The sequence below is a fragment of the Taudactylus pleione genome, unplaced genomic scaffold (assembly GCF_031769625.1).
Source record: "Taudactylus pleione unplaced genomic scaffold, aTauple2 ptg000619l, whole genome shotgun sequence".
Classification (NCBI taxonomy): Eukaryota; Metazoa; Chordata; class Amphibia; order Anura; family Myobatrachidae; genus Taudactylus; species Taudactylus pleione.
In genome coordinates, this window is record NW_028285021.1 from 1,958,812 (window position 1) to 1,977,610 (window position 18,799).

At 50.4% G+C, this 18,799-nt stretch overlaps 1 protein-coding gene across 1 annotated transcript in view; it reads left to right on the plus strand.

Annotated features, from left to right (window-relative positions):
• Positions 1-5,943, plus strand: part of TKFC (triokinase and FMN cyclase) — a 42,837-nt gene extending 36,894 nt beyond the window's left edge. Inside the window, exons 13-18 of the mRNA XM_088454511.1 lie at positions 519-656; positions 737-843; positions 3,375-3,478; positions 5,201-5,234; positions 5,314-5,403; positions 5,483-5,943. Of these exons, the coding sequence (XP_088310637.1) occupies positions 519-656; positions 737-843; positions 3,375-3,478; positions 5,201-5,234; positions 5,314-5,403; positions 5,483-5,653 (644 nt within the window). The 3' untranslated portion in view covers positions 5,654-5,943. The remainder of the gene's footprint in view (positions 1-518; positions 657-736; positions 844-3,374; positions 3,479-5,200; positions 5,235-5,313; positions 5,404-5,482) is intronic.
• The last annotated feature ends 12,856 nt before the right edge of the window (positions 5,944-18,799 follow it).

Below are 18,799 nucleotides of genomic sequence, written 5' to 3' on the forward strand. Positions count from 1 at the left end.
CTAAGCACGTTCACTTGCCATATATTTTATAGTGGCAACTGGTGAAAACCCTGAACTTCATACAGCTTTTAAACCAATTGCCTAAATATGATTTGCTTTTTATCTACCTGTCAGAGCAAGGTCTTCCAGACACTAGGGGGCAGACTGGGAAGGGATTTGTATTGCAGTAACAGCTAGACGGAGGATCCTCATAGGCTCACCCTATTCTTGTTTTACATCCAAAAATATTCAAACAAAAAAAAAAATGTATGAAGTTTAAAAAAGAGAATCAGCCAGAGGTGTATAGTATTGTGCTCATTTTCCATTGCAGAACCCAAGAAAACCTAGTGCTGCCTCTTTAGCTGGTCGTACCGTTTGGATTCAGATTAATGTATTATCCATGAGGACAATTTGTTATTATTGAAGTGTATTTCATTGTTGAAATCATGTTTGCTCGCATCTATTATCTTTGTGAAACATTATATTATTGTATTGTACAATGCATGCATCTAAAAAGCTCATGTTACCGTGTGTGCTAGCCGTGTGCATTCAGGTCTACAGCTGCGTGCTTGGAGGTGTGTGCAGCTCTCTTCTAGCTCTGGAGGAGGAGCTAAATGATTTGGACCGTGCCGCGGGAGATGGGGATTGTGGGAGCACCCATGCACGAGCAGCCCATGGTGAGTGTTGTCTTATAATATAGTGATGATTATATATGATGTCTGGTTTACATTATGCCTAAAGTCTTGGATCTCTGCAGCCATCAGGGATTGGATAAGCAGTGGACAGCTTCCTTCCAACCCAGCTCGTCTCCTCACAGCTCTTTCACACGTACTGCTGGAGAAAATGGGGGGCACTTCTGGCGCGGTGAGGGCACATAGTAGCCTGAATGTGTGAGCAAATGCTTATCTGTTACTCTTTGATCCGATTGGTTTTTCTACTTCCTAATGACTGCCAGCTCTCCCCAGAGCATCAACACCTAGTTGTGCTACTGAGAGACAAGCACCTCTCTGTCATATGGGTGCTGTCACTATGGTTTCTAAAATGTTCCATCCGAACTAAGATCTCCCATACACTCCATACTTTCCTCTCGGGGATCTGCTGCCCAAGAAGTTCTAGAAGGGACATTCGTATCCCATAGTACCACATTGCTTTATTTTTACCACATTTTATTTAATTATTATTTTATTTATTATTATTGTTATTTATTATGTATTGTATTTGTCTTTTCACCACTATCGCCCTTGTGCTTCAGCCAGGGTCGTATGTGTAATGTATTTTAACCACTTAACTGACTAATTTTTTTTTTTACATAAACCGCTCAGAAATTGTCATTTAAAAAAAAAAAAAATTTAATAACGGCCCCTCACCTTAATACAGAGCGCAATGGGGCAGGGGGGACTGATCATCAGTCCCCCTGCTGCAGCTGATCTTTGCACACGCAGAGATGAGCATATTTGTGCTCGGAGGGGAACCTCGCACTTTTACTTTAGACGCATGCTTCCCGGAGTGCAGTTTGCATGGCATTCTGGGGATCAGTTTCGGTCACAGACCACCGCATCTCTCCCAAGGGGCCTGAGTAAGAGGAGGAAATCCATCCAGAATGCATTTCCTCCATTATACAAAGGGGACGCAGCAGGACCGAGTGACCACACCCCCTTTTCGGCAGCACAACGTCCCTCCCCGCACCGGGTAACACCGTTGTGCTGCCGAAAAGGGGGCGTGGTCACTCGGGAAGGGGGTATGGCCTCACTGTCCGAATTCCAGTGGTCCGGTGTGTGCGAGGTGCCAGAGGTGCGGGTGAGCACTGTGCAGTGCCGGCTCCCTCACACTGTCAGGAGCCGAGTGCTCTCAGGCCCACCTGTAGCTCTCAGCCTCATTCTCCCAGCCCCAGTGTGCGTCTCTCATCCCCATTCCCCTGGCCCCAGTATGTGTCTCTCTGCCCCATTCCCCTTGCCTCAGTGTGTGTCTCTCTGCCCTAGTGTGCGTCTCTCAGCCCCAGTCCCCTTGCCTCAGTGTGTGTCTCTCTGCCCTAGTGTGCATCTCTCAGCCCCATTCCCCTGGTCCCAGTGTGCGCCTCTCTGCCCCAGTGCATCTCTCAGCCACATTCCCCAGCCCCAGTGTGTCTCAGCGTCATTCCCCAGCCCCCTGTTAATTCCAACCCCCCCAGCCCCCTGTGCAGTCAGCTCCAACCTCCCCCCCAGCCCCCTGTGCAATCAGCTCCAACCTCCCCCCCAGCCCCCTGTGCAGTCAGCTCCAACCTGCCCTCCAATCCCCTGTGCAGTCAGCTCCAACCTCCCCCCCAGCCCCCTGTGCAGTCAGCTCCAACCTCCCCCCCCCAGCCCCCTGTGCAGTCAGCTCCAACCTCCCCCCCCAGCCCCCTGTGCAGTCAGCTCCAACCTCCCCCCCAGCCCCCTGTGCAGTCAGCTCCAACCTCCCCCCCCAGCCCCCTGTGCAGTCAGCTCCAACCTCCCCCCCAGCCCCCTGTGCAGTCAGCTCCAACCTCCCCCCCCCAGCCCCCTGTGCAGTCAGCTCCAACCTCCCCCCCCCCAGCCCCCTGTGCAGTCAGCTCCAACCTCCCCCCCCAGCCCCCTGTGCAGTCAGCTCCAACCTCTCCCCCCCCAGCCCCCTGTGCAGTCAGCTCCAACCTCCCCCCCCCAGCCCCCTGTGCAGTCAGCTCCAACCTCCCCCCCAGCCCCCTGTGCCCATTATTTATTTAATTATTTATAGGTAAGCTTCTGCGCATACGCATTGCGCAGAAGCTGTAGACTAGAGCTGCCCAATCGGAGTTGACAGCAGCAGCCGATGTGGGAGCGTGCAGGGCGGCTGCCGGCCCCTGTAGGGACCAGCCCTGGACGGTGGTGGATGAGCAGCATAAGGGCGGTGGGTAGGCAAGCTGGGCAGCGGCGGATGGACGAAATGGACTAATGGGTGGTTCTGTGCACCCCCAGACCACCCCCCAGTTTCGCCTATGATTACATGAATTATATACTTGTGATTAATAATTGTTTTGGCCTGATTCAGAGATAAAATTAAAGAGGAGCAATTTGCACCTTGGCCAAACCATGTTGCACTGCAGACGGGGTACACTTAAAATGTGCTGAGATTTATAGTTCTATTACAAAGCTGCCCAGTGTTTGTTTGCTACATACAAATGTAATCAGTATTTTCCCTGCATGCAAAAAATAAATGCATTTGCATCCTGGCATTACAAAATGGTTTGTTCAAGGAGAGAATTGCTCATTTGTTTGCTACTTTTTTTGATTGGCTCCCAACTCTCGATCATGCCCTATATCTCTACCATACCTTATTTTATGCCTTTTCTACATTGCTTTGACTTTATCCATCAGATTATTATTAATCAGGTATTTACTTACATGAATTTACTCTTCACTTAGCTGTACAGTCTTTTCCTGATGGCGGCAGCTAAGCCATTGCAGGGTGAGTCAGGACCACAGGCCTGGGCAGCGGCTATGGATGCTGGGATAGAGGCCATGAAGAGGTAACAAGCACTTAAATGCCAAAAAGAGAAAATCAATCTTTTCATACACATACCCCCCTCCTCCCAATAAACATGCCCCTGTCACCTTTCCCTACTGTTGGGTTGCAGTGAGAATCCTTAATGGAGTAACATTGTTACCCCACACCAATGGTGATTCCACGTTGGGCTGTACAGCTTAGTTAGTGGCAACAATCATGTGCAGTGTTTAATGACAGATGCTCCCCAAATAGTCCGTGGCTAAGGCAGAGTCAAATACATGTCCATTTGTCAAGTGGATCTTGCAGTTTTAGGCACTGTGCAGGCTACAGAACCAAGGCCTAGATTTACTAATCGGTGGAAACCAGTTCTCTACAGTTGTAACCCAGAAATGTAAAACCGGCGATGATAATAAATGATAAACACGCAAACACCACTGTATAGTAATTCTAGCCCCAAGTGTGCACAAGTGGTATTCACTTCAGTCAGGAGCGTAATTGAGTTGAAACCTAGGAAGAGTTCAATGAGGTCGCGTGGATGACATTGCGAGCTATGCAGACTTGTGCGTACAGCAGGTATTCATGGCGCACCTTATGCGCCAAGGATAGGGATGGTGTAAGTGTGCACTAATGAAGACAGCTATGAAACCAAGCATACTGATAGCGGCGTTCTGCACACAGAGATGTGTACAACTATGCATATGTGAGAATATCCACATCTAGGGCCTGATTCGCGAGCCTGATTGACAGGAAGAGACATTTACGGGGGGACGGGTGGCGCCCCTGTTTTTTGGGAGTGGTAAGGCCAGGATCTGTCTCCATGGACACAGATTCCTGGCCCCGCATGCCGGCCAGCCTGCGCATGCTTAGGCTTACTCAGTTGGTGATCCCAGGCCTCAGTCGCAGCGCTGGTAATGCAGATGCATGCAGGGGGTATCAGACATCTCCTCCTGCATTTGCATTTCAGCAAGGACAGAATTGCAATGCTGATTGTGTGGGGCTTTGCAACTCCGTCCTCTGCTGAATCAGGCCCCTATTTCAGGAGCAATTGTGACCGACTTGCACTCAATTCAATATTAGCCCCTCTACGTTTAACATGTTGTTGATATTAAAACACTTTAGGACCTCACTGGAAAAGTCCTGCAATGTAGTGTTTCTGGTCTAAATGTGACTTTGGCGGAGGGTTGGCTGTTCCGTTAATGATTTATGGTTTTGGATGAGGAAGGTGTTTATATATGAAGAACAGCCTTGAGATCCATACTTGAGATCCCATTCTTCTTACAATTACACTTACGGTTAAAAGTCCAGCTAAACATGCAGATCCATGTGCACACACTATTACAATCTACCATTCCATCTGTGAGCCTCATCTCTGCGAGACTATCTGCTGACAAGGTCCTGACTGCAGCAGCAGCAGAAGTATCAGACAGAACGGTCGGTAGTACATACACACTTCACATTTTGTCTGACGTTGTACCATCATATCTAGTGAATATTAGGAAGCCCATACAACCCGCTCTTCAGTTTTTTTCCAATATAACATGATGGAAGGTGCGTACACACACTACAGATATGTCATTTACTGGTGGGGAATCAGAAGAACTGTCTGACGATTGTATGGGTGTGTACATAGCTGTAGTGATGATCTCTGTGAACATTAAGGGGAAGTTATTGTATGTGCTATTTCTCGGGAAGTTGTAGTTACAGCCTGTAGGGTCCTCATTAATGTTTCTGTTGGTGTGTGTAGATATGGAGGAGCGGAGCCTGGTGACAGGACAATGGTGAGTACCTTTCAGTTCATTACTAGTCATCGCTGATTCTTGAGTCATCATCTCTTACGTGTCTTTCATTCTTCTCTAGTTGGACTCTCTTTGTGCTGCTAACTGTGTCCTGCAGTCACTGCGGACCCCACACTGTAATGCGATGGAGATCCTTGGCTGTGCAGTGAAGGTGACATTTTATATGACTGTACGTACCTGCTGCTTTGTGGTGTTACGTAGTGTTATAATGATGTGCTTTTCCCATGCAGAGTGCATCTGATGCTGCAGAAGAAACAAAAAGTATGACAGCTGGGGCTGGCAGGGCCAGCTACATCGGATCGTCCACCCTCAGCCGGCCGGATCCTGGGGCTAAAGCTGCTGCGGCCATCTTGCGGGCAATATGGGAGGGACTGAAGGAAAGCTCATCTCAAAGAAAATAATTCCTACACTAATATTTCTCCCTTCAAAGCAGCACAGGAAGTTTAATTGTATCCAAATCCTAATTATACATTCAGGTATAAAGATTTCCCAAGCACTTTACACTATATGCATCATGTTCAACGAAACCTTAATGTATTATTTTGGAGCTGATTTGCGGATACGCTATGGGGCTTATGTAATAGGTTGCATACTTCAGCCGCCGCTGGAACTTCTGTGAGTCTTCCCGTATTTTTAAAGCGGCAATCATTTTAAAAGCTAAAATAGCTTGGTTTTCCCTATAAAATGATTGCTGCTTTAAAAATACAGGAAGACTCTCAGAAGTTCCTGCAGCGGCTGCAGCTTGTAATCTATTTCATAAGCCCCTATATGTTTAGAGTCTCGGGTTATCCCAGCAGAACTAAATTCTCACCTAAGAGCAATATTTCCAGCAAATTTGAATTACATTCCTGAAATAAACAGTTGTGTGTGGCATAGTTATTATTGTGTGCATATATTTTTTGGAGGAAATTGTTAAACCATTTTATGTAAAAAAAAAAAAAAACAATTAACAGCCTCTTTATAAAAAAAATTAAACATGATTGTGTTGCTACCTAATTCAAATAACAAAGTAATGTTTAATAAAGGTTGAACAAAAGAAAAAAAAAAGCATTTACTAACTAATAAAGAATTAGATCTGATAAGTCTAGGCAATGATGGTGACTGTCTACTTGCTGGAGATTACTGCACATTTGTATTTTGTATTTTTGTTTTGTAAATAACTAACACTGTTATTACCAATAAAAATGAATCAAAAAGCCGCAAATAAAAAATAATGAACACAAATATGGCTGCACAATTCAAATGACACCGTGTGACACACACCAAATGTTGTGCAAATTCACCTGTTTTTACACACTGCAGATGAATCTGCTCATGAAGCCGGTGCCATTGGTGCGGTATGCAAAGGTTTACATCATCCGAGGAAGGATTTGGTGAGCGATCCTAGTTACATGAGGCACAATCTTTATATAGGAAAGCACTTTTATAGACGCACCTCTACAAATGTACAATAGTGAGGCACGTATTAAAGACCGTCCTGGTATCCCCTCACTAGATGTTGGATTTAAGACATAAATTGAAGCTAAAACAAGTTGTATCTCTCTGTTAGCCAAGCAAATAGCTTCAGACGTATGTAACAAAAAAAATGCAGTGTGAAGCCAGATTTGTTTTGTTTGTTTGTTTTTAATCTGGGACTCGTAGAGCTTTTTTATATAATTCAGACTTCTGATGCTCCTATATTAATAGGCTCAGTGAAACAAATAAATCTATAATTGACAGTACTTGACAATTAATTGAAAGCCAGAGGTGGAATGCTGTTTTCCATCTTAGCACAACGCTAACAGTTTTGCGGCCGGCACTTTAGTCGGAGAACGCCGGTTACCGCAACTAAACAGCCATCTTAAGGCGTGGTGACCGGCATTCTTCTGCTTAAATTGTTCTAATCTGACTTAACAGCGCTGTCAATTGAATTGTTCCGGGAATTCCTTCCCTGGGCTATTCAACATCACCCCTCTTGACACCTGGTTCATCTAAGGTTTCCTTACACTGAAAATAAAGGTTGTTTCTCCTGATAGGAGATGCTTCAAATGCCTGTATATCATTTATTGCATTGAAATGTGAAAATTTGCTGTAATTTGTCCAAATTTAGATCGATTTAAATAAAAAAATTTATATATATATATATATATATATATATATATATATATATATATAGCTACATTTAAGAAAGCTAATAGCGTGTAAAAATATTTCAGAACGCTAACAAAACAAACCTCAAATGCAGCCTGAAATTGTAGTCTGTTGTCAGTTCTGTTGTGAACATGGGGCCTGGTTCAGAGCCGGATACTCGTGAAGAGCTCTCGCTCTGAATCAGGGCGTTTTTTTTTGTTTTTTTTTAGTTGCGGCCTGCTGGCCGCTCGCTAAGCTGTGGGTGACCACCCACAGCTTTTGCGAGCGGCCAGGTGATGGTCGTGACCATCGCGGCTTGCTACGAGACCCTTGTGGTAGGGTCTCGTCCGTCGCAAGCCCCAGAGAACTTCCTGCTCTAACAGAGCAGGAAACTCTCCACTGACATCACTGGTGAAGTCAGTGGTGCCTCCCACAAACGGCAGGCGTTCCTTTGGGAACGCCTCCATTTGGGTACCCACCCCTCCTGCCCGCCTCCAAAACGGGGTGAGCTGTCACTCAAAATCGACAGCCGCCCCCTTTTGGTGCGAGACCCGTAGCAACGGAGCGCCCGTCGCTGGCTGGGTCTCGCGCATTCTGGCTCCGGCGTGCGCAGTAAGGGACCATCGACTCGCGAGCGCGCGGGTCTGAATCAGGCACATGGTGTGGACATTCTGTTTGATCCATTTTGAGTCAGTTCACAGTTTTCAAACACCTCTTTTCCTGATGACAGCAAGTTCTTTTGAGACTTACAGAGCTTTTGCAATTCCGCCGGTTATGACTTTGATGTGTAAATGATCTGCATTTGACAAGACTCCTACCTGCATCCTTAAAAAAATTAAGGTGTTATTTTTTTTATCAGACAGTTATCTTCTATAAATCCAGACCTTGTTTTTTCCACTTTCCCACTTACCCCGAGATAGCATGTTATCACGTACCATCATCCTTGGCCGGATTAAGGTCTGTGGGGGCCCCTATTAAATATGGATGAAATGGATGTATGCGCAATGGGGACCATATCGTTTGTAATCGGTAGATTAACAAACAGCGATAAGCTAAGCTTAGCGCTGTTTGTTAAATACTGAAAGGAGGACATAACCCCTTTAGCACTCACTAAAGGGGTTATGTCTCATTGTGAAATGGGGGCCAAGGGCTCCACATGAAAAAAAAAAAAAAACTGGCGCACACACGAAAAAAACACAATATACACCCACAAGAGTAAAAACAAACATATAGGCACCCACATGAAATATTACTCACCAGTTGCGCAATCTTATCCACATTACACCGCACATAGTGCCCCTGATTCACATTACACCATATAGTACTAGTGCCCCTTATTCATGCTATGACAAACAGTAGTGCCCCTTTTACACAATGCCCACAGTAGTAGTGCCCCTAATACACATAATGCCAACAGCAGTAGTGCCTCTTATACAATGCCCAGAGCAGTAGTGCCCCTTATGCAGTACCCATAGTATTGGTGCCCCAGTAATCATGCCCCTAGTAGTAGTGCCCCCAATAGTAGTGCTGCAAGTAGTAATGCCCCCTGTAGTAATGCCGCTTACTGAAAAAAAAACCAAAAAAAACAATACTTACCTTAAGTCCAGCGTCAGTCCTTGGAACTATGGGAGAGATGTCCTGACGTCTCTCCCATAGTGCACTGCACATTGTAGGAGCCGGAAGCCAGAGCTCAGGTGTGAGCTCGAGCCTCCGGCTGGTGCTGCGGGGAGGGAGCCAGGTGCCCGCTGGTAACAAAATCTCAGCGGGCGCCCGGCAAATGGAGCCTCCCTGCGGCACCGGGGTTAGGTGGGCCAGAGGAGGCGGAACTGGTTCAGTCTTCTGTTCCGGCCCACGTTAACCCCTGGTGGGTGTGGGGGCCCCGGGACGACAGCCCCTGTCGCCCCCCCGTTAATCCAGCCCAGACCATCATGATCATGTTTATTTTCCTTTAATAACACAAACAAGTATAAGCAACAAATATAATACTGCTAACTAATGTACTTTCTCCATTGCTTGCTATATTCTAAGGCTAGGTCTGTTTAATGGGAATGTGACAAAAATAAAAATAAGACACTACTGTTTAAAAAGTGTCACAAACCAGGTCCTTAGCAGGGCACACCTGTGCTCTGAGGGGAGGGGGGTATATTTACTAAAGGTAGATTTGAGACACTTTTTAAATGTATTAGTAAATGTGTGATTTAGCCACAGAAACACAACATCCATGTTGATCGATTGACATTAATTTAGAATACTGTGATCACAATACACGCGCTATAGGCACTAAGGGACCCTGGGCCTGATTCAGAGCCGCTCGTAAGCTCCGAGTGATGTTCGCACAACTGCGCATGCGTATGAGTCGTAATGCGCATGCGCCAACCAGTCATTGCGGTCGGAAATCGAGCGCTCGCAAAACAGCGAGTGCCTGCTAATTTGAGTGACAGAATGAGGCGTTTGTGGGTGGTAACGGGAAGGTGCTTGAAAACGGGGAGTGGAGATCCGAACGCAGACGTGCCAAACAGTCAAAACGGGCGTTTTAAGGGTGTGCATAATTAACAAAGCAGCGTCATCGACCACGTCACTTGGTTGTTTCTTAGCCTGAACTGTTCGCATGATTGCGGTAGGAAAATCCAACCACAAGCACTGCGAACAGTTCAGACGCCTTTCGATGTACTCGATTAATCTAATAAATAGCGGAGATGACATATGATGCGAGCGGACAGGGGGCGTCTTTACAAAATAGCGAGCGCATGTTTTGTTCGCTCGCTCTGACATAGAGGCGTCAACAGGCCGCAATTTAAATAGCCGGCCCCTTTTTCTGAACGAGCGAGCGCAAATAGCGTCCGGCTCTGAATCAGGTCCCCAGTTTTTAAAAAAGACCGGGTCCTGCAGGATGCACTGTGCATGTGCGCTGTAGCTGCCGGCCAAGTGACATGATGACATCCATCAACGTCTCCCAACCAACGACTGCGGACAGCAGCGTCTGTCTCATCATCCAATTGGCGCTTGAGACCTCCACCTCCCGGTTACATGACGCAGCCGGGCTCTCTACAGCAGCTGTCGTTTTCTACGCTGCATGGGCTGACATTGTGCCCCGGGCATCCCTGCTCTGTTCTGCGGCTAGGTGATGTTGGATTCCCCCCTTCTCCTCCTGGGCCTAATCCTCTTCATGCCAGACCCCGCCCGAAGCAGCAATGTCCGACCAGAGCAACACGGATTGCACTAGGACCATCTGCAAGGTCACACCAAGAAGAAGCACCTGGACTGTGAGTAGCCGCTCTCTGGGGCTATACCCTCTGTCTGTACAATGCCAGTGAAAGCACCTAAACCCCTACTTGCCCCCCCAGTACTGCGCCAGTTGCTATCTACCCTTGCCCTCCCTACCCCCAGCACTGTCTGCCCCTAGCCCCCTCCTTGGCCCATAGCACTGTTGCAACTGCTGTCTGCACTTATCCCCTACCCATCCCCAGCACTGCCAGCCCTTACTCCTTTCTACCCTCAGTTGTACCCCAACTTCTCTCTGCCTTTACCCTCAGTTCTACCCCAACTGCTGCTTGCCCTTAACCCCCTCAACCCCAACTGCTACCTGCCCCCAGCACTGTCCAACTTCTCTCTGCCTTTACCCTCAGTTCTACCCCAACTGCTGCTTGCCCTTAACCCCCTCAACCCCAACTGCTACCTGCCCCCAACACTGTCCAACTGCTTCCTGCCCTCACCCCCATAATATTTGATGGAACCCGGAAACAGTGAAGTAGGACCCTGATTTCTACTTCAGGGTCCATAGGGTATCCACAGGATACCTTGGGGTATAGGTGTGACGTCAGTCGCAGGGCACCAAAGAGTTAAGCTTTCAGCCTCCCAGGATGCACTAGGTCCCCCTCCTATACCCCGCCCCCGGGCCAAGGCACCTCAGTTTAGTTTGGTGCCCGGCCGGCGTCGGGTGCACCTGTCGGAGTGGGGGCTAGAAGAGCCCCTGAAGCTTTCTTCAGTGCAGCTGTGGCTGCACATCTGGATGTACAGCATGGACAGTCAGTCCTGACGTCCATGCTGTCTTCCCTACACCCCCGCCGGTACCAGAACGCCGGTACCGATCCGGGGATGCTGGTGAGCATCTGGGGTCACAGCTAGCGGTGACCCCAGATGTTCCGGACCATGGCCGGATCCAAGGGGGACAAAGGTAAGCAGCGGGGTCCCGTGGTGGGTCCCCGCTGGTCACATGGTCCTAAGTCCCCAGGCAGGGGGCTCCCTGGGGACTGGCTGCAGCGTGGAGCCAGGTACTGAACCTGCGCTTTCCACTACCCCCTGGGACAGCGGACCGCAGCAGAGCGGCAGCGCTGCGGCGTCCCAGGGGTTAAATGCATGCCAGGGGAGCGCGCCTTCCCTGTCTCACAGCCGGCGCCTCCCCCGCTGCACACAGCCCTCTCTGCACTGTGCTGACTGGTCCTGTGTCAGCGCTCCTCCCCCAGGCCAGCTTCTCTCTGCTCCTAGGCGGCCATCTTCTCTGCAACGCATGGTGAACGCTGCTGGAAGTCTGGAAGGAAGCATCGTGGTCTGGGTCCCCCCGCATACCTCTCCTCCGCTGTGGCTCAGGTCTGTGTATGCAGCGCTGTGTCCTACCAGGCCCTGTGTCTGTGTAGTTGAGTGATCAGCGCTGTTAGTGCAGGAATTGTTATTTCTCTGCATTGTATGTGACTGTGCTAGCGCTGCCTGTAACTTTTCTTCTCTAAACTGTCAGCTTTATTACTGTCCCTGTTCTTTCTGCTAAAGCCCTTGCGGTGCGGTGCTGCAGGGTGGTCTCTCGCCTATTTAATACTTAATTGGTGAGAGAGGTCACATACGTGGTGCCATCATGTCTGAAAGTGATTTTCCCCTCCGGCTACAGTGTACCACGTGCAAAGTACCGTTAGCGGAGGGGGAGGGTAGCGCGGAGGGCCTTTGCCTGCAGTGTTTGTCCATGGCGCGGCCTATTACGGTTACAGCACCGGTACAGGAGCCGCCCTGGGCTTGTTTCGCTCAGGCGTTAACAGCTTTAGTGGGCCAGTTAGCTCCGCAGCCCGCGTTTACTCCGATGGGTTTGTCCCAGCAGTCTGTGGTGTCGTCACCCATGCAGGGGTTCCCACGACAATTGGTGGTACCCCACAGTCTCCCTATTTCCCCGCTCCCGGGTTCTCAGGAGCAAGCGTGGGTTAACTCCCTGACGAGTTCTGTACAGCACTTGTCGGATGTGTTGCAAGGGGAGTCTGTGATGCGGCCTCATAAAAGGCCGGTGGCGTCTCTGTCCGCTCCTTATGAGGATGACAAAGGGACGTCTGATGATGGGGAGATTCTGGATCCTTACGATCAGGAACCTCTCCATACTAAGGACGCTGATGCTAAGTCCAAAGTATATATTCCTGGACTTATTCGGGCGGTCCGCACAGCCTTGGTGATTGAGGACGAAGTTCCCCCAGCGGCTAAATCTAAGTATGCCTTTTTCAAAGATGTGAAGGGCGATGCCACAGTCTTTCCTCTTTCGGGTCAGTTGGTGGACCATTTAGAGGAGGCGTGGAAACAACCTGGCAAAAGATACCAGCCGCAGAGACGCCTGGCGGTGGCTTATCCGTTCGCGGATAATTATTTTGCTAAGTGGGAATCCCCTCCACAGGTGGATTCTCACGTGACCCGTCTTGTCCGTAGTGCCACATTGCCGATGCCATCCATGTCCTCCCTTAAGGATGCTACGGACCGCAAGGTAGAAATCTGCCTGAAGTCCGCTTATTACCTTGCAGGGGGGGCAGCACGGCCGGCTATGGCCATTTGCTGGGTTGCCAGAGTGATGGAGCGCTGGGCGGATTCATTAGAGGCTTCTTTTGAATCCGACTGTCCGGCCGAACAGGCGGAGTTGATTGGCAATCTCCATGATTCGGCCACCTACATCAATGAGGCGGCTCTAGACATTAGTACTCTGGTGTCTAGAATTTCTTCAGCAGCGGTAGCTGCTCGTCGCACCTTGTGGCTGCGATCCTGGAAGGCGGACGCAGATTCCAAGAAAGGTCTGAAAGCGTTGCCGTTTACCGGAGAAGTTCTCTTCGGTCCGGATCTGGATAAGATTGTGGCCACGCTGGCGGCAGCCAAATCTGCTTGTCTCCCGTCGGCCGCTGCTCCTTCTGGTTCTGGACCATAGTCCTTTCGGTCATCTAGGGCCCAGGGCAGGCCCAAACCACAGTTGTTTCCTCGACAGGCTGGCCCTAAGAAATCGGTCAAGCCCCGGAAACAGGCATGGAGTACCAGACGTCCGGCCCCCAAGCCAGATGACAAGCCTGCGGCCTGACGGTCTGGGTCTCCCCTTGGGGGATCCCAGGGTGGGAGGCCGCCTGCTGCAGTTCTCCCGGTGTTGGTCGTTCACTACGACAGACACTTGGGTTCTGGAGGTGGTCTCCCACGGGTACGCCCTCTCCTTCCGGCACAGACCCCCGGCTCGATTCTTCACCACGGGTCTACCATCAGACCGGAACAACGCTACGGAGCTGCGGAAGGTATTGCACACTATGCTCCAGGCTGGAGTTATAGTGCCTGTTCCATTCTCCCAGAGGGGCCAGGGTTTCTATTCAAATCTATTTTTGGTACAGAAACCCAATGGGTCATATCGTCCGATTCTCAACCTCAAAGCACTCAACAAGTCTTTGCGGGTCCCGAAGTTTCGGATGGAGACCCTACGGTCCATCATTCTGGCGCTGGAACCTGGGGACTACATGGTGTCATTGGACATACAGGACGCTTACCTGCATGTCCCTATTCTTTTGCGCCATCAAGAGTTCCTTCGGTTTGCAATCCGCAGCGACCACTTCCAGTTTCGGGCATTACCTTTTGGCCTGGCGACAGCACCACGTGTTTTCACCAAGGTGATGGCGGTCATGGCGGCTTCTCTGCGGCTGCAAGGAGTCCGCATGTTGCCGTACTTGGACGACCTGTTATTGGTGGCAGGATCTCCAGAGCTCCTGTTACACCACTTGGACCTGACCATTGCACTGCTGCAACGGCACGGCTGGCTAATCAACTGGCAGAAGTCCACTCTAATCCCGTCTCGGAGGATTCTGCATCTTGGAGCCTTATTGGACTCGGGACAGCAAAGGATCTTCGTGACGGAGGACAAGATCTCTGCTTTACAGTCAAGGGTGCGCAGTTGTCTGCACAGCCGCCGGGTGTCCTTACACTCGGCGATGAGGTTACTGGGCTCCATGGTGTCGGTGTTCGACATGGTGGAATACGCCCAGTTTCACTCCAGACCTCTGCAGCACCTGATCCTGTCCAAGTGGAACGGGCTGCCTCAGTCTCTGAAGTTCCAGACGATTGTGCTCACCCCGGAGGTTCGCCTGTCCCTTGCGTGGTGGTTAAAGACGACCCACCTCAACAAGGGACGTCCGTTCTGGGTTCCAAATTGGGTCCTGTTGACAACGGACGCCAGTCTTCGGGGCTGGGGAGCAGTTTCGGGTCCACACTTGTTCCAGGGCAGGTGGACGCCGACAGAAGCGGAGCTTCCAATAAATATCTTGGAACTCCGTGCGGTCTTCAATGCTCTCCTGCAGGCACAGCGGTTTCTCCAGGGTCACCCGGTGCAGGTCCAGTCGGACAATGCTACCACCGTGGCCTACATAAACAGGCAAGGAGGAACTCGCAGTCGGGCGGCTCTCGTAGAGGTCTCTCGGATCCTGGTTTGGGTGGAGCGCAATCTTCCGGCCATATCAGCGGTCTTCATCCCGGGAGTGCTAAATTGGGAGGCGGACTTTCTAAGTCGCCAGGACGTTCATCCAGGGGAATGGTCCCTGCACCCGGACGTTTTTCAACTACTGGTGGACAGGTGGGGTCTTCCAGAAATCGACCTCATGGCGTCCCGGCACAACAACAAGTTGCCGGTGTACGGGTCTCGCACAAGAGACGAAGGGGCGTCTCTGGTGGATGCTCTGTCCGTCCGGTGGACGTTCAGGTTCGCATACCTGTTCCCTCCGGTCTCCCTTCTTCCACGGGTAATCCGGAAATTCAAACAGGAAGGAGGGACGCTCCTGTTGATAGCTCCCGCGTGGCCCAGACGGCACTGGTTCTCAGACCTTCAGGGTCTGTCCGTGGACAGTCCTCTGCGGTTGCCGCTACGACCGGACCTTCTGTCTCAGGGTCCTTGTCTTCACCCGGACCTGACTCGGCTGTCTTTGGCGGCGTGGCTGTTGAGACGGCCATGCTGAGGTCCCGGGGGTTTTCCAGCTCTGTGGTGCGTACCATGTTACGAGCTCGGAAACCGTCTTCCGCGAGGATATACCATTGCGTGTGGCATACGTTCTTCCAGTGGTGTCGACCGAGAGGTTATGCACCGCGGGAGTTTCGTCTGTCTCGGATTCTCGCATTCCTGCAAGCGGGACTAGATCATGGGCTTCGCCTTGCTTCTTTGAAGGTACAGGTTTCGGCCCTATCTGTCTGGTTTCACCGTAGGATTGCTACAATCCCGGATGTGCGCACCTTTATGCAAGGTGTTCTCCGTATTCAGCCGCCCTTTGTTCCACCTGTGGCGCCTTGGGATTTGGCTGTGGTCCTGAGGGCTCTCCAAGGACCGCCGTTTGAACCACTGGGCTCAGTGGATATTAAATGGCTAACAGCTAAGACTGTTTTCCTTCTGGCCGTTGCTTCGGCCAGACGTGTTTCTGAGTTAGGGGCTTTTTCTTGTAGACCCCCTTTCTTGGTTTTTCATGGGAACAGGGCAGTGCTCCGCACTCGGCCCGAGTTTCTTCCCAAAGTTGTTTCCCAGTTTCATGTTAACGAGGAAATAGTTGTTCCGGCCTTTAACTCACCGGGTCTTTCCGTGGGTGAGGCCTCTTTGGATGTTGTGCGGGCCTTAAGGACTTATGTTGACCGCACTTCTTCGTTTAGGAAGTCGGACGCTTTGTTGTCCTCTATGGCTTCTGTAAAAAGGGTTGGCCTGCTTCAAAGCAAACTTTGGCAGCCTGGATCCGTATGGCTATTTCTGAAGCTTATCTTCATGAAGGCCTACCGGTCCCTCCTTCTCTGAAGGCTCATTCCACTAGGTCTGTGGGTCCTTCGTGGGCAGCTCGACGTGGTGCCTCGGCAGTTCAGATCTGCAAGACTGCTACGTGGTCTTCTGTCCATACCTTCGTGAGGTATTACAGGTTTGACACCTTCGCCTCTCAGGATGCTTCCTTCGGGCGGCGGATTCTCCTTTCTGCACAGGAGCGTCCCCACCCTTAAAGGATACTGCTTTGGGACATCCCCAAGGTATCCTGTGGATACCCTATGGACCCTGAAGTAGAAAATATGAGATATGGTAAGAACTTACCCTTGTTATCTCTATTTCTGGTCACCGGTTTTCCGTCTCCCTCTGGTGAGAATGTGATTCTTGTATGTGTCCAGATCTTTGTTCTCTCTCTTCCTTCTCCTCCTCCGGCCTAGGGCTTGGTAACTAACTGAGGTGAATTGGCCCGGGGGCGGGGTATAGGAGGGGGACCTAGTGCATCCTGGGAGGCTGAAAGCTTAACTCTTTGGTGCCCTGCGACTGACGTCACACCTATACCCCAAGGTATCCTGTGGAACCCTATGGACTTCGTAGAAATAGAAATAACAAGGGTAAGTTCTTACCATATCATATTTTTTTAAAGTAAGGGGTCCCCGGGACCCACACATTTTTTTACTCAGCGCCATCACTAGAATATATCAAAATCAGACCTTTAGTAATTATACCCCATGAAGTCACAGAAGAGAAGGCCAGCAGCCAGGGTCATCTGAACAGAATTGTAGGCCCTGGGCCTCTATCCACCCGTTCACTGGAATAAAAATGGAAACTCAATAAAATGAAACCTTTAGATTTATTGGTACTTTCAAAAAAATCAATGTTTAAACATAAAAAAACATGATATAAAGCGAGGATTACAGACTCTACCTCCCTCTTCCCCAGCTCGCAGTCCTTTTCCTGCTCTGCACTGCAGCTGTGATTAAAGTATGGGTGGGCCCAGGGGTGGTTTAAGAGAGGAGGGGGCCCATGTGTAGCTTCCGTGTGGGTCCCCTCCTCTGTGGCAGTGCAGTAGACTGGCTTTGTGCCAGAGTACTGCGCATGCGCAGGTCTTCAAAAACATGGCGCTCGCGCTAAGTTCCCAGAGACTGCTTTACTTCTCCAGCTCACTGTGTAGTTCCTGCACTGCAGCTGTGGTTAAAGTATGCCCCACCCCCTTAATCCGTCTCTGTGGATGAAGGCTGGGAGACAGGTAGCGAATGTTGTCTGTCCGCTCTGATTGTATATATTTCACGGTGGGCGAGTAGAATCTTTCTCTGCCTGCCTCTCAGCCAGCTGCCCTATGTATGGAGTGAGTGGCCGCACACTCCATTTAGATACACCCACCTTTCCGACTCAGGCGCCCCTGCTTGGAGGTGCCTAGAAACATGGGGTCCTTTGCCCATATGTTAAGATGGCCCTGCCAGGAGCAGGAAAATCACGCCGGACACATAATAAGGATGTCACTATAGCAGTAATGGTGTGCCCACTTGGCCTTGGGCAGCAGCAGGGCCGGTGATGGGGAAGCGTGGGTACTAATTACCCGGGTTTGGCTTTGCCTATGGGGCCCGGCAAACTATGGAGGAGGAGAAACGTCTCCCACTGCAGCTGCTTGCACCATCACATTACAACAGCACGAATAGTAGTTTCAATTAATTATTGAGGAAGGGGAGGGCCACATCTTCAGGATTTGACCTATCCCCCTCGTTGTAGAACCCAGGCTGGCTGAATGTCTTGACAGCTATGGGCAGTAGCCCAAGTCGCACACCTCTTGTTATTGCTCTGGCCCAAAATACCCAGTACTGGCCCAGTGCAGTTATCGCCAGTACACACTAGATCAGGGGTGGGCAGCCCTTTTCCTGCCAAAGGCCATATGGGTTTTTATAAAATCATTTACGGGCTACAAAATTATCAACTCTATAGATGCGTACTCACTGGGCGATCAGGAAAGACGTTCCTGTTCCCCTGTAGTGCCTGCAGTGAACGATCAGTCGTTCAGTGTAGGCACCCTCCTTAATTCCTGAACATGGCCAATCTGTCGTTATCATTATACCACCCACAGCTATAGCGAGCGGCCATGATGATGGTCAAGACCATCGGGCTTGCGATGAGACCCTTGTGGTAGGGTCTCGTGGCCGCAAGCCCCAGAGAGATTTCGGCTCTAACAGAGCCCAAACGGCAGGCATTCTCATGGGAACGCCTCCATTTGGGCAGCCACCCCCCCAGCCCGCCCACCAAAGGGGCGAGCTGTCACTCAACATCGACAGCTCGCCCCCTTTGTTGCGAGACCCGGAGCGACGGATTGCCTGTCGCTAGCCGGGTCTCGCGCATGCGCACGACGGAGCCGGGTCCGTCGTGCGCATGAGCTGTGGGCCACCATCGACCCGGTTGCGAGCGCTCAGTGCTCGCGACC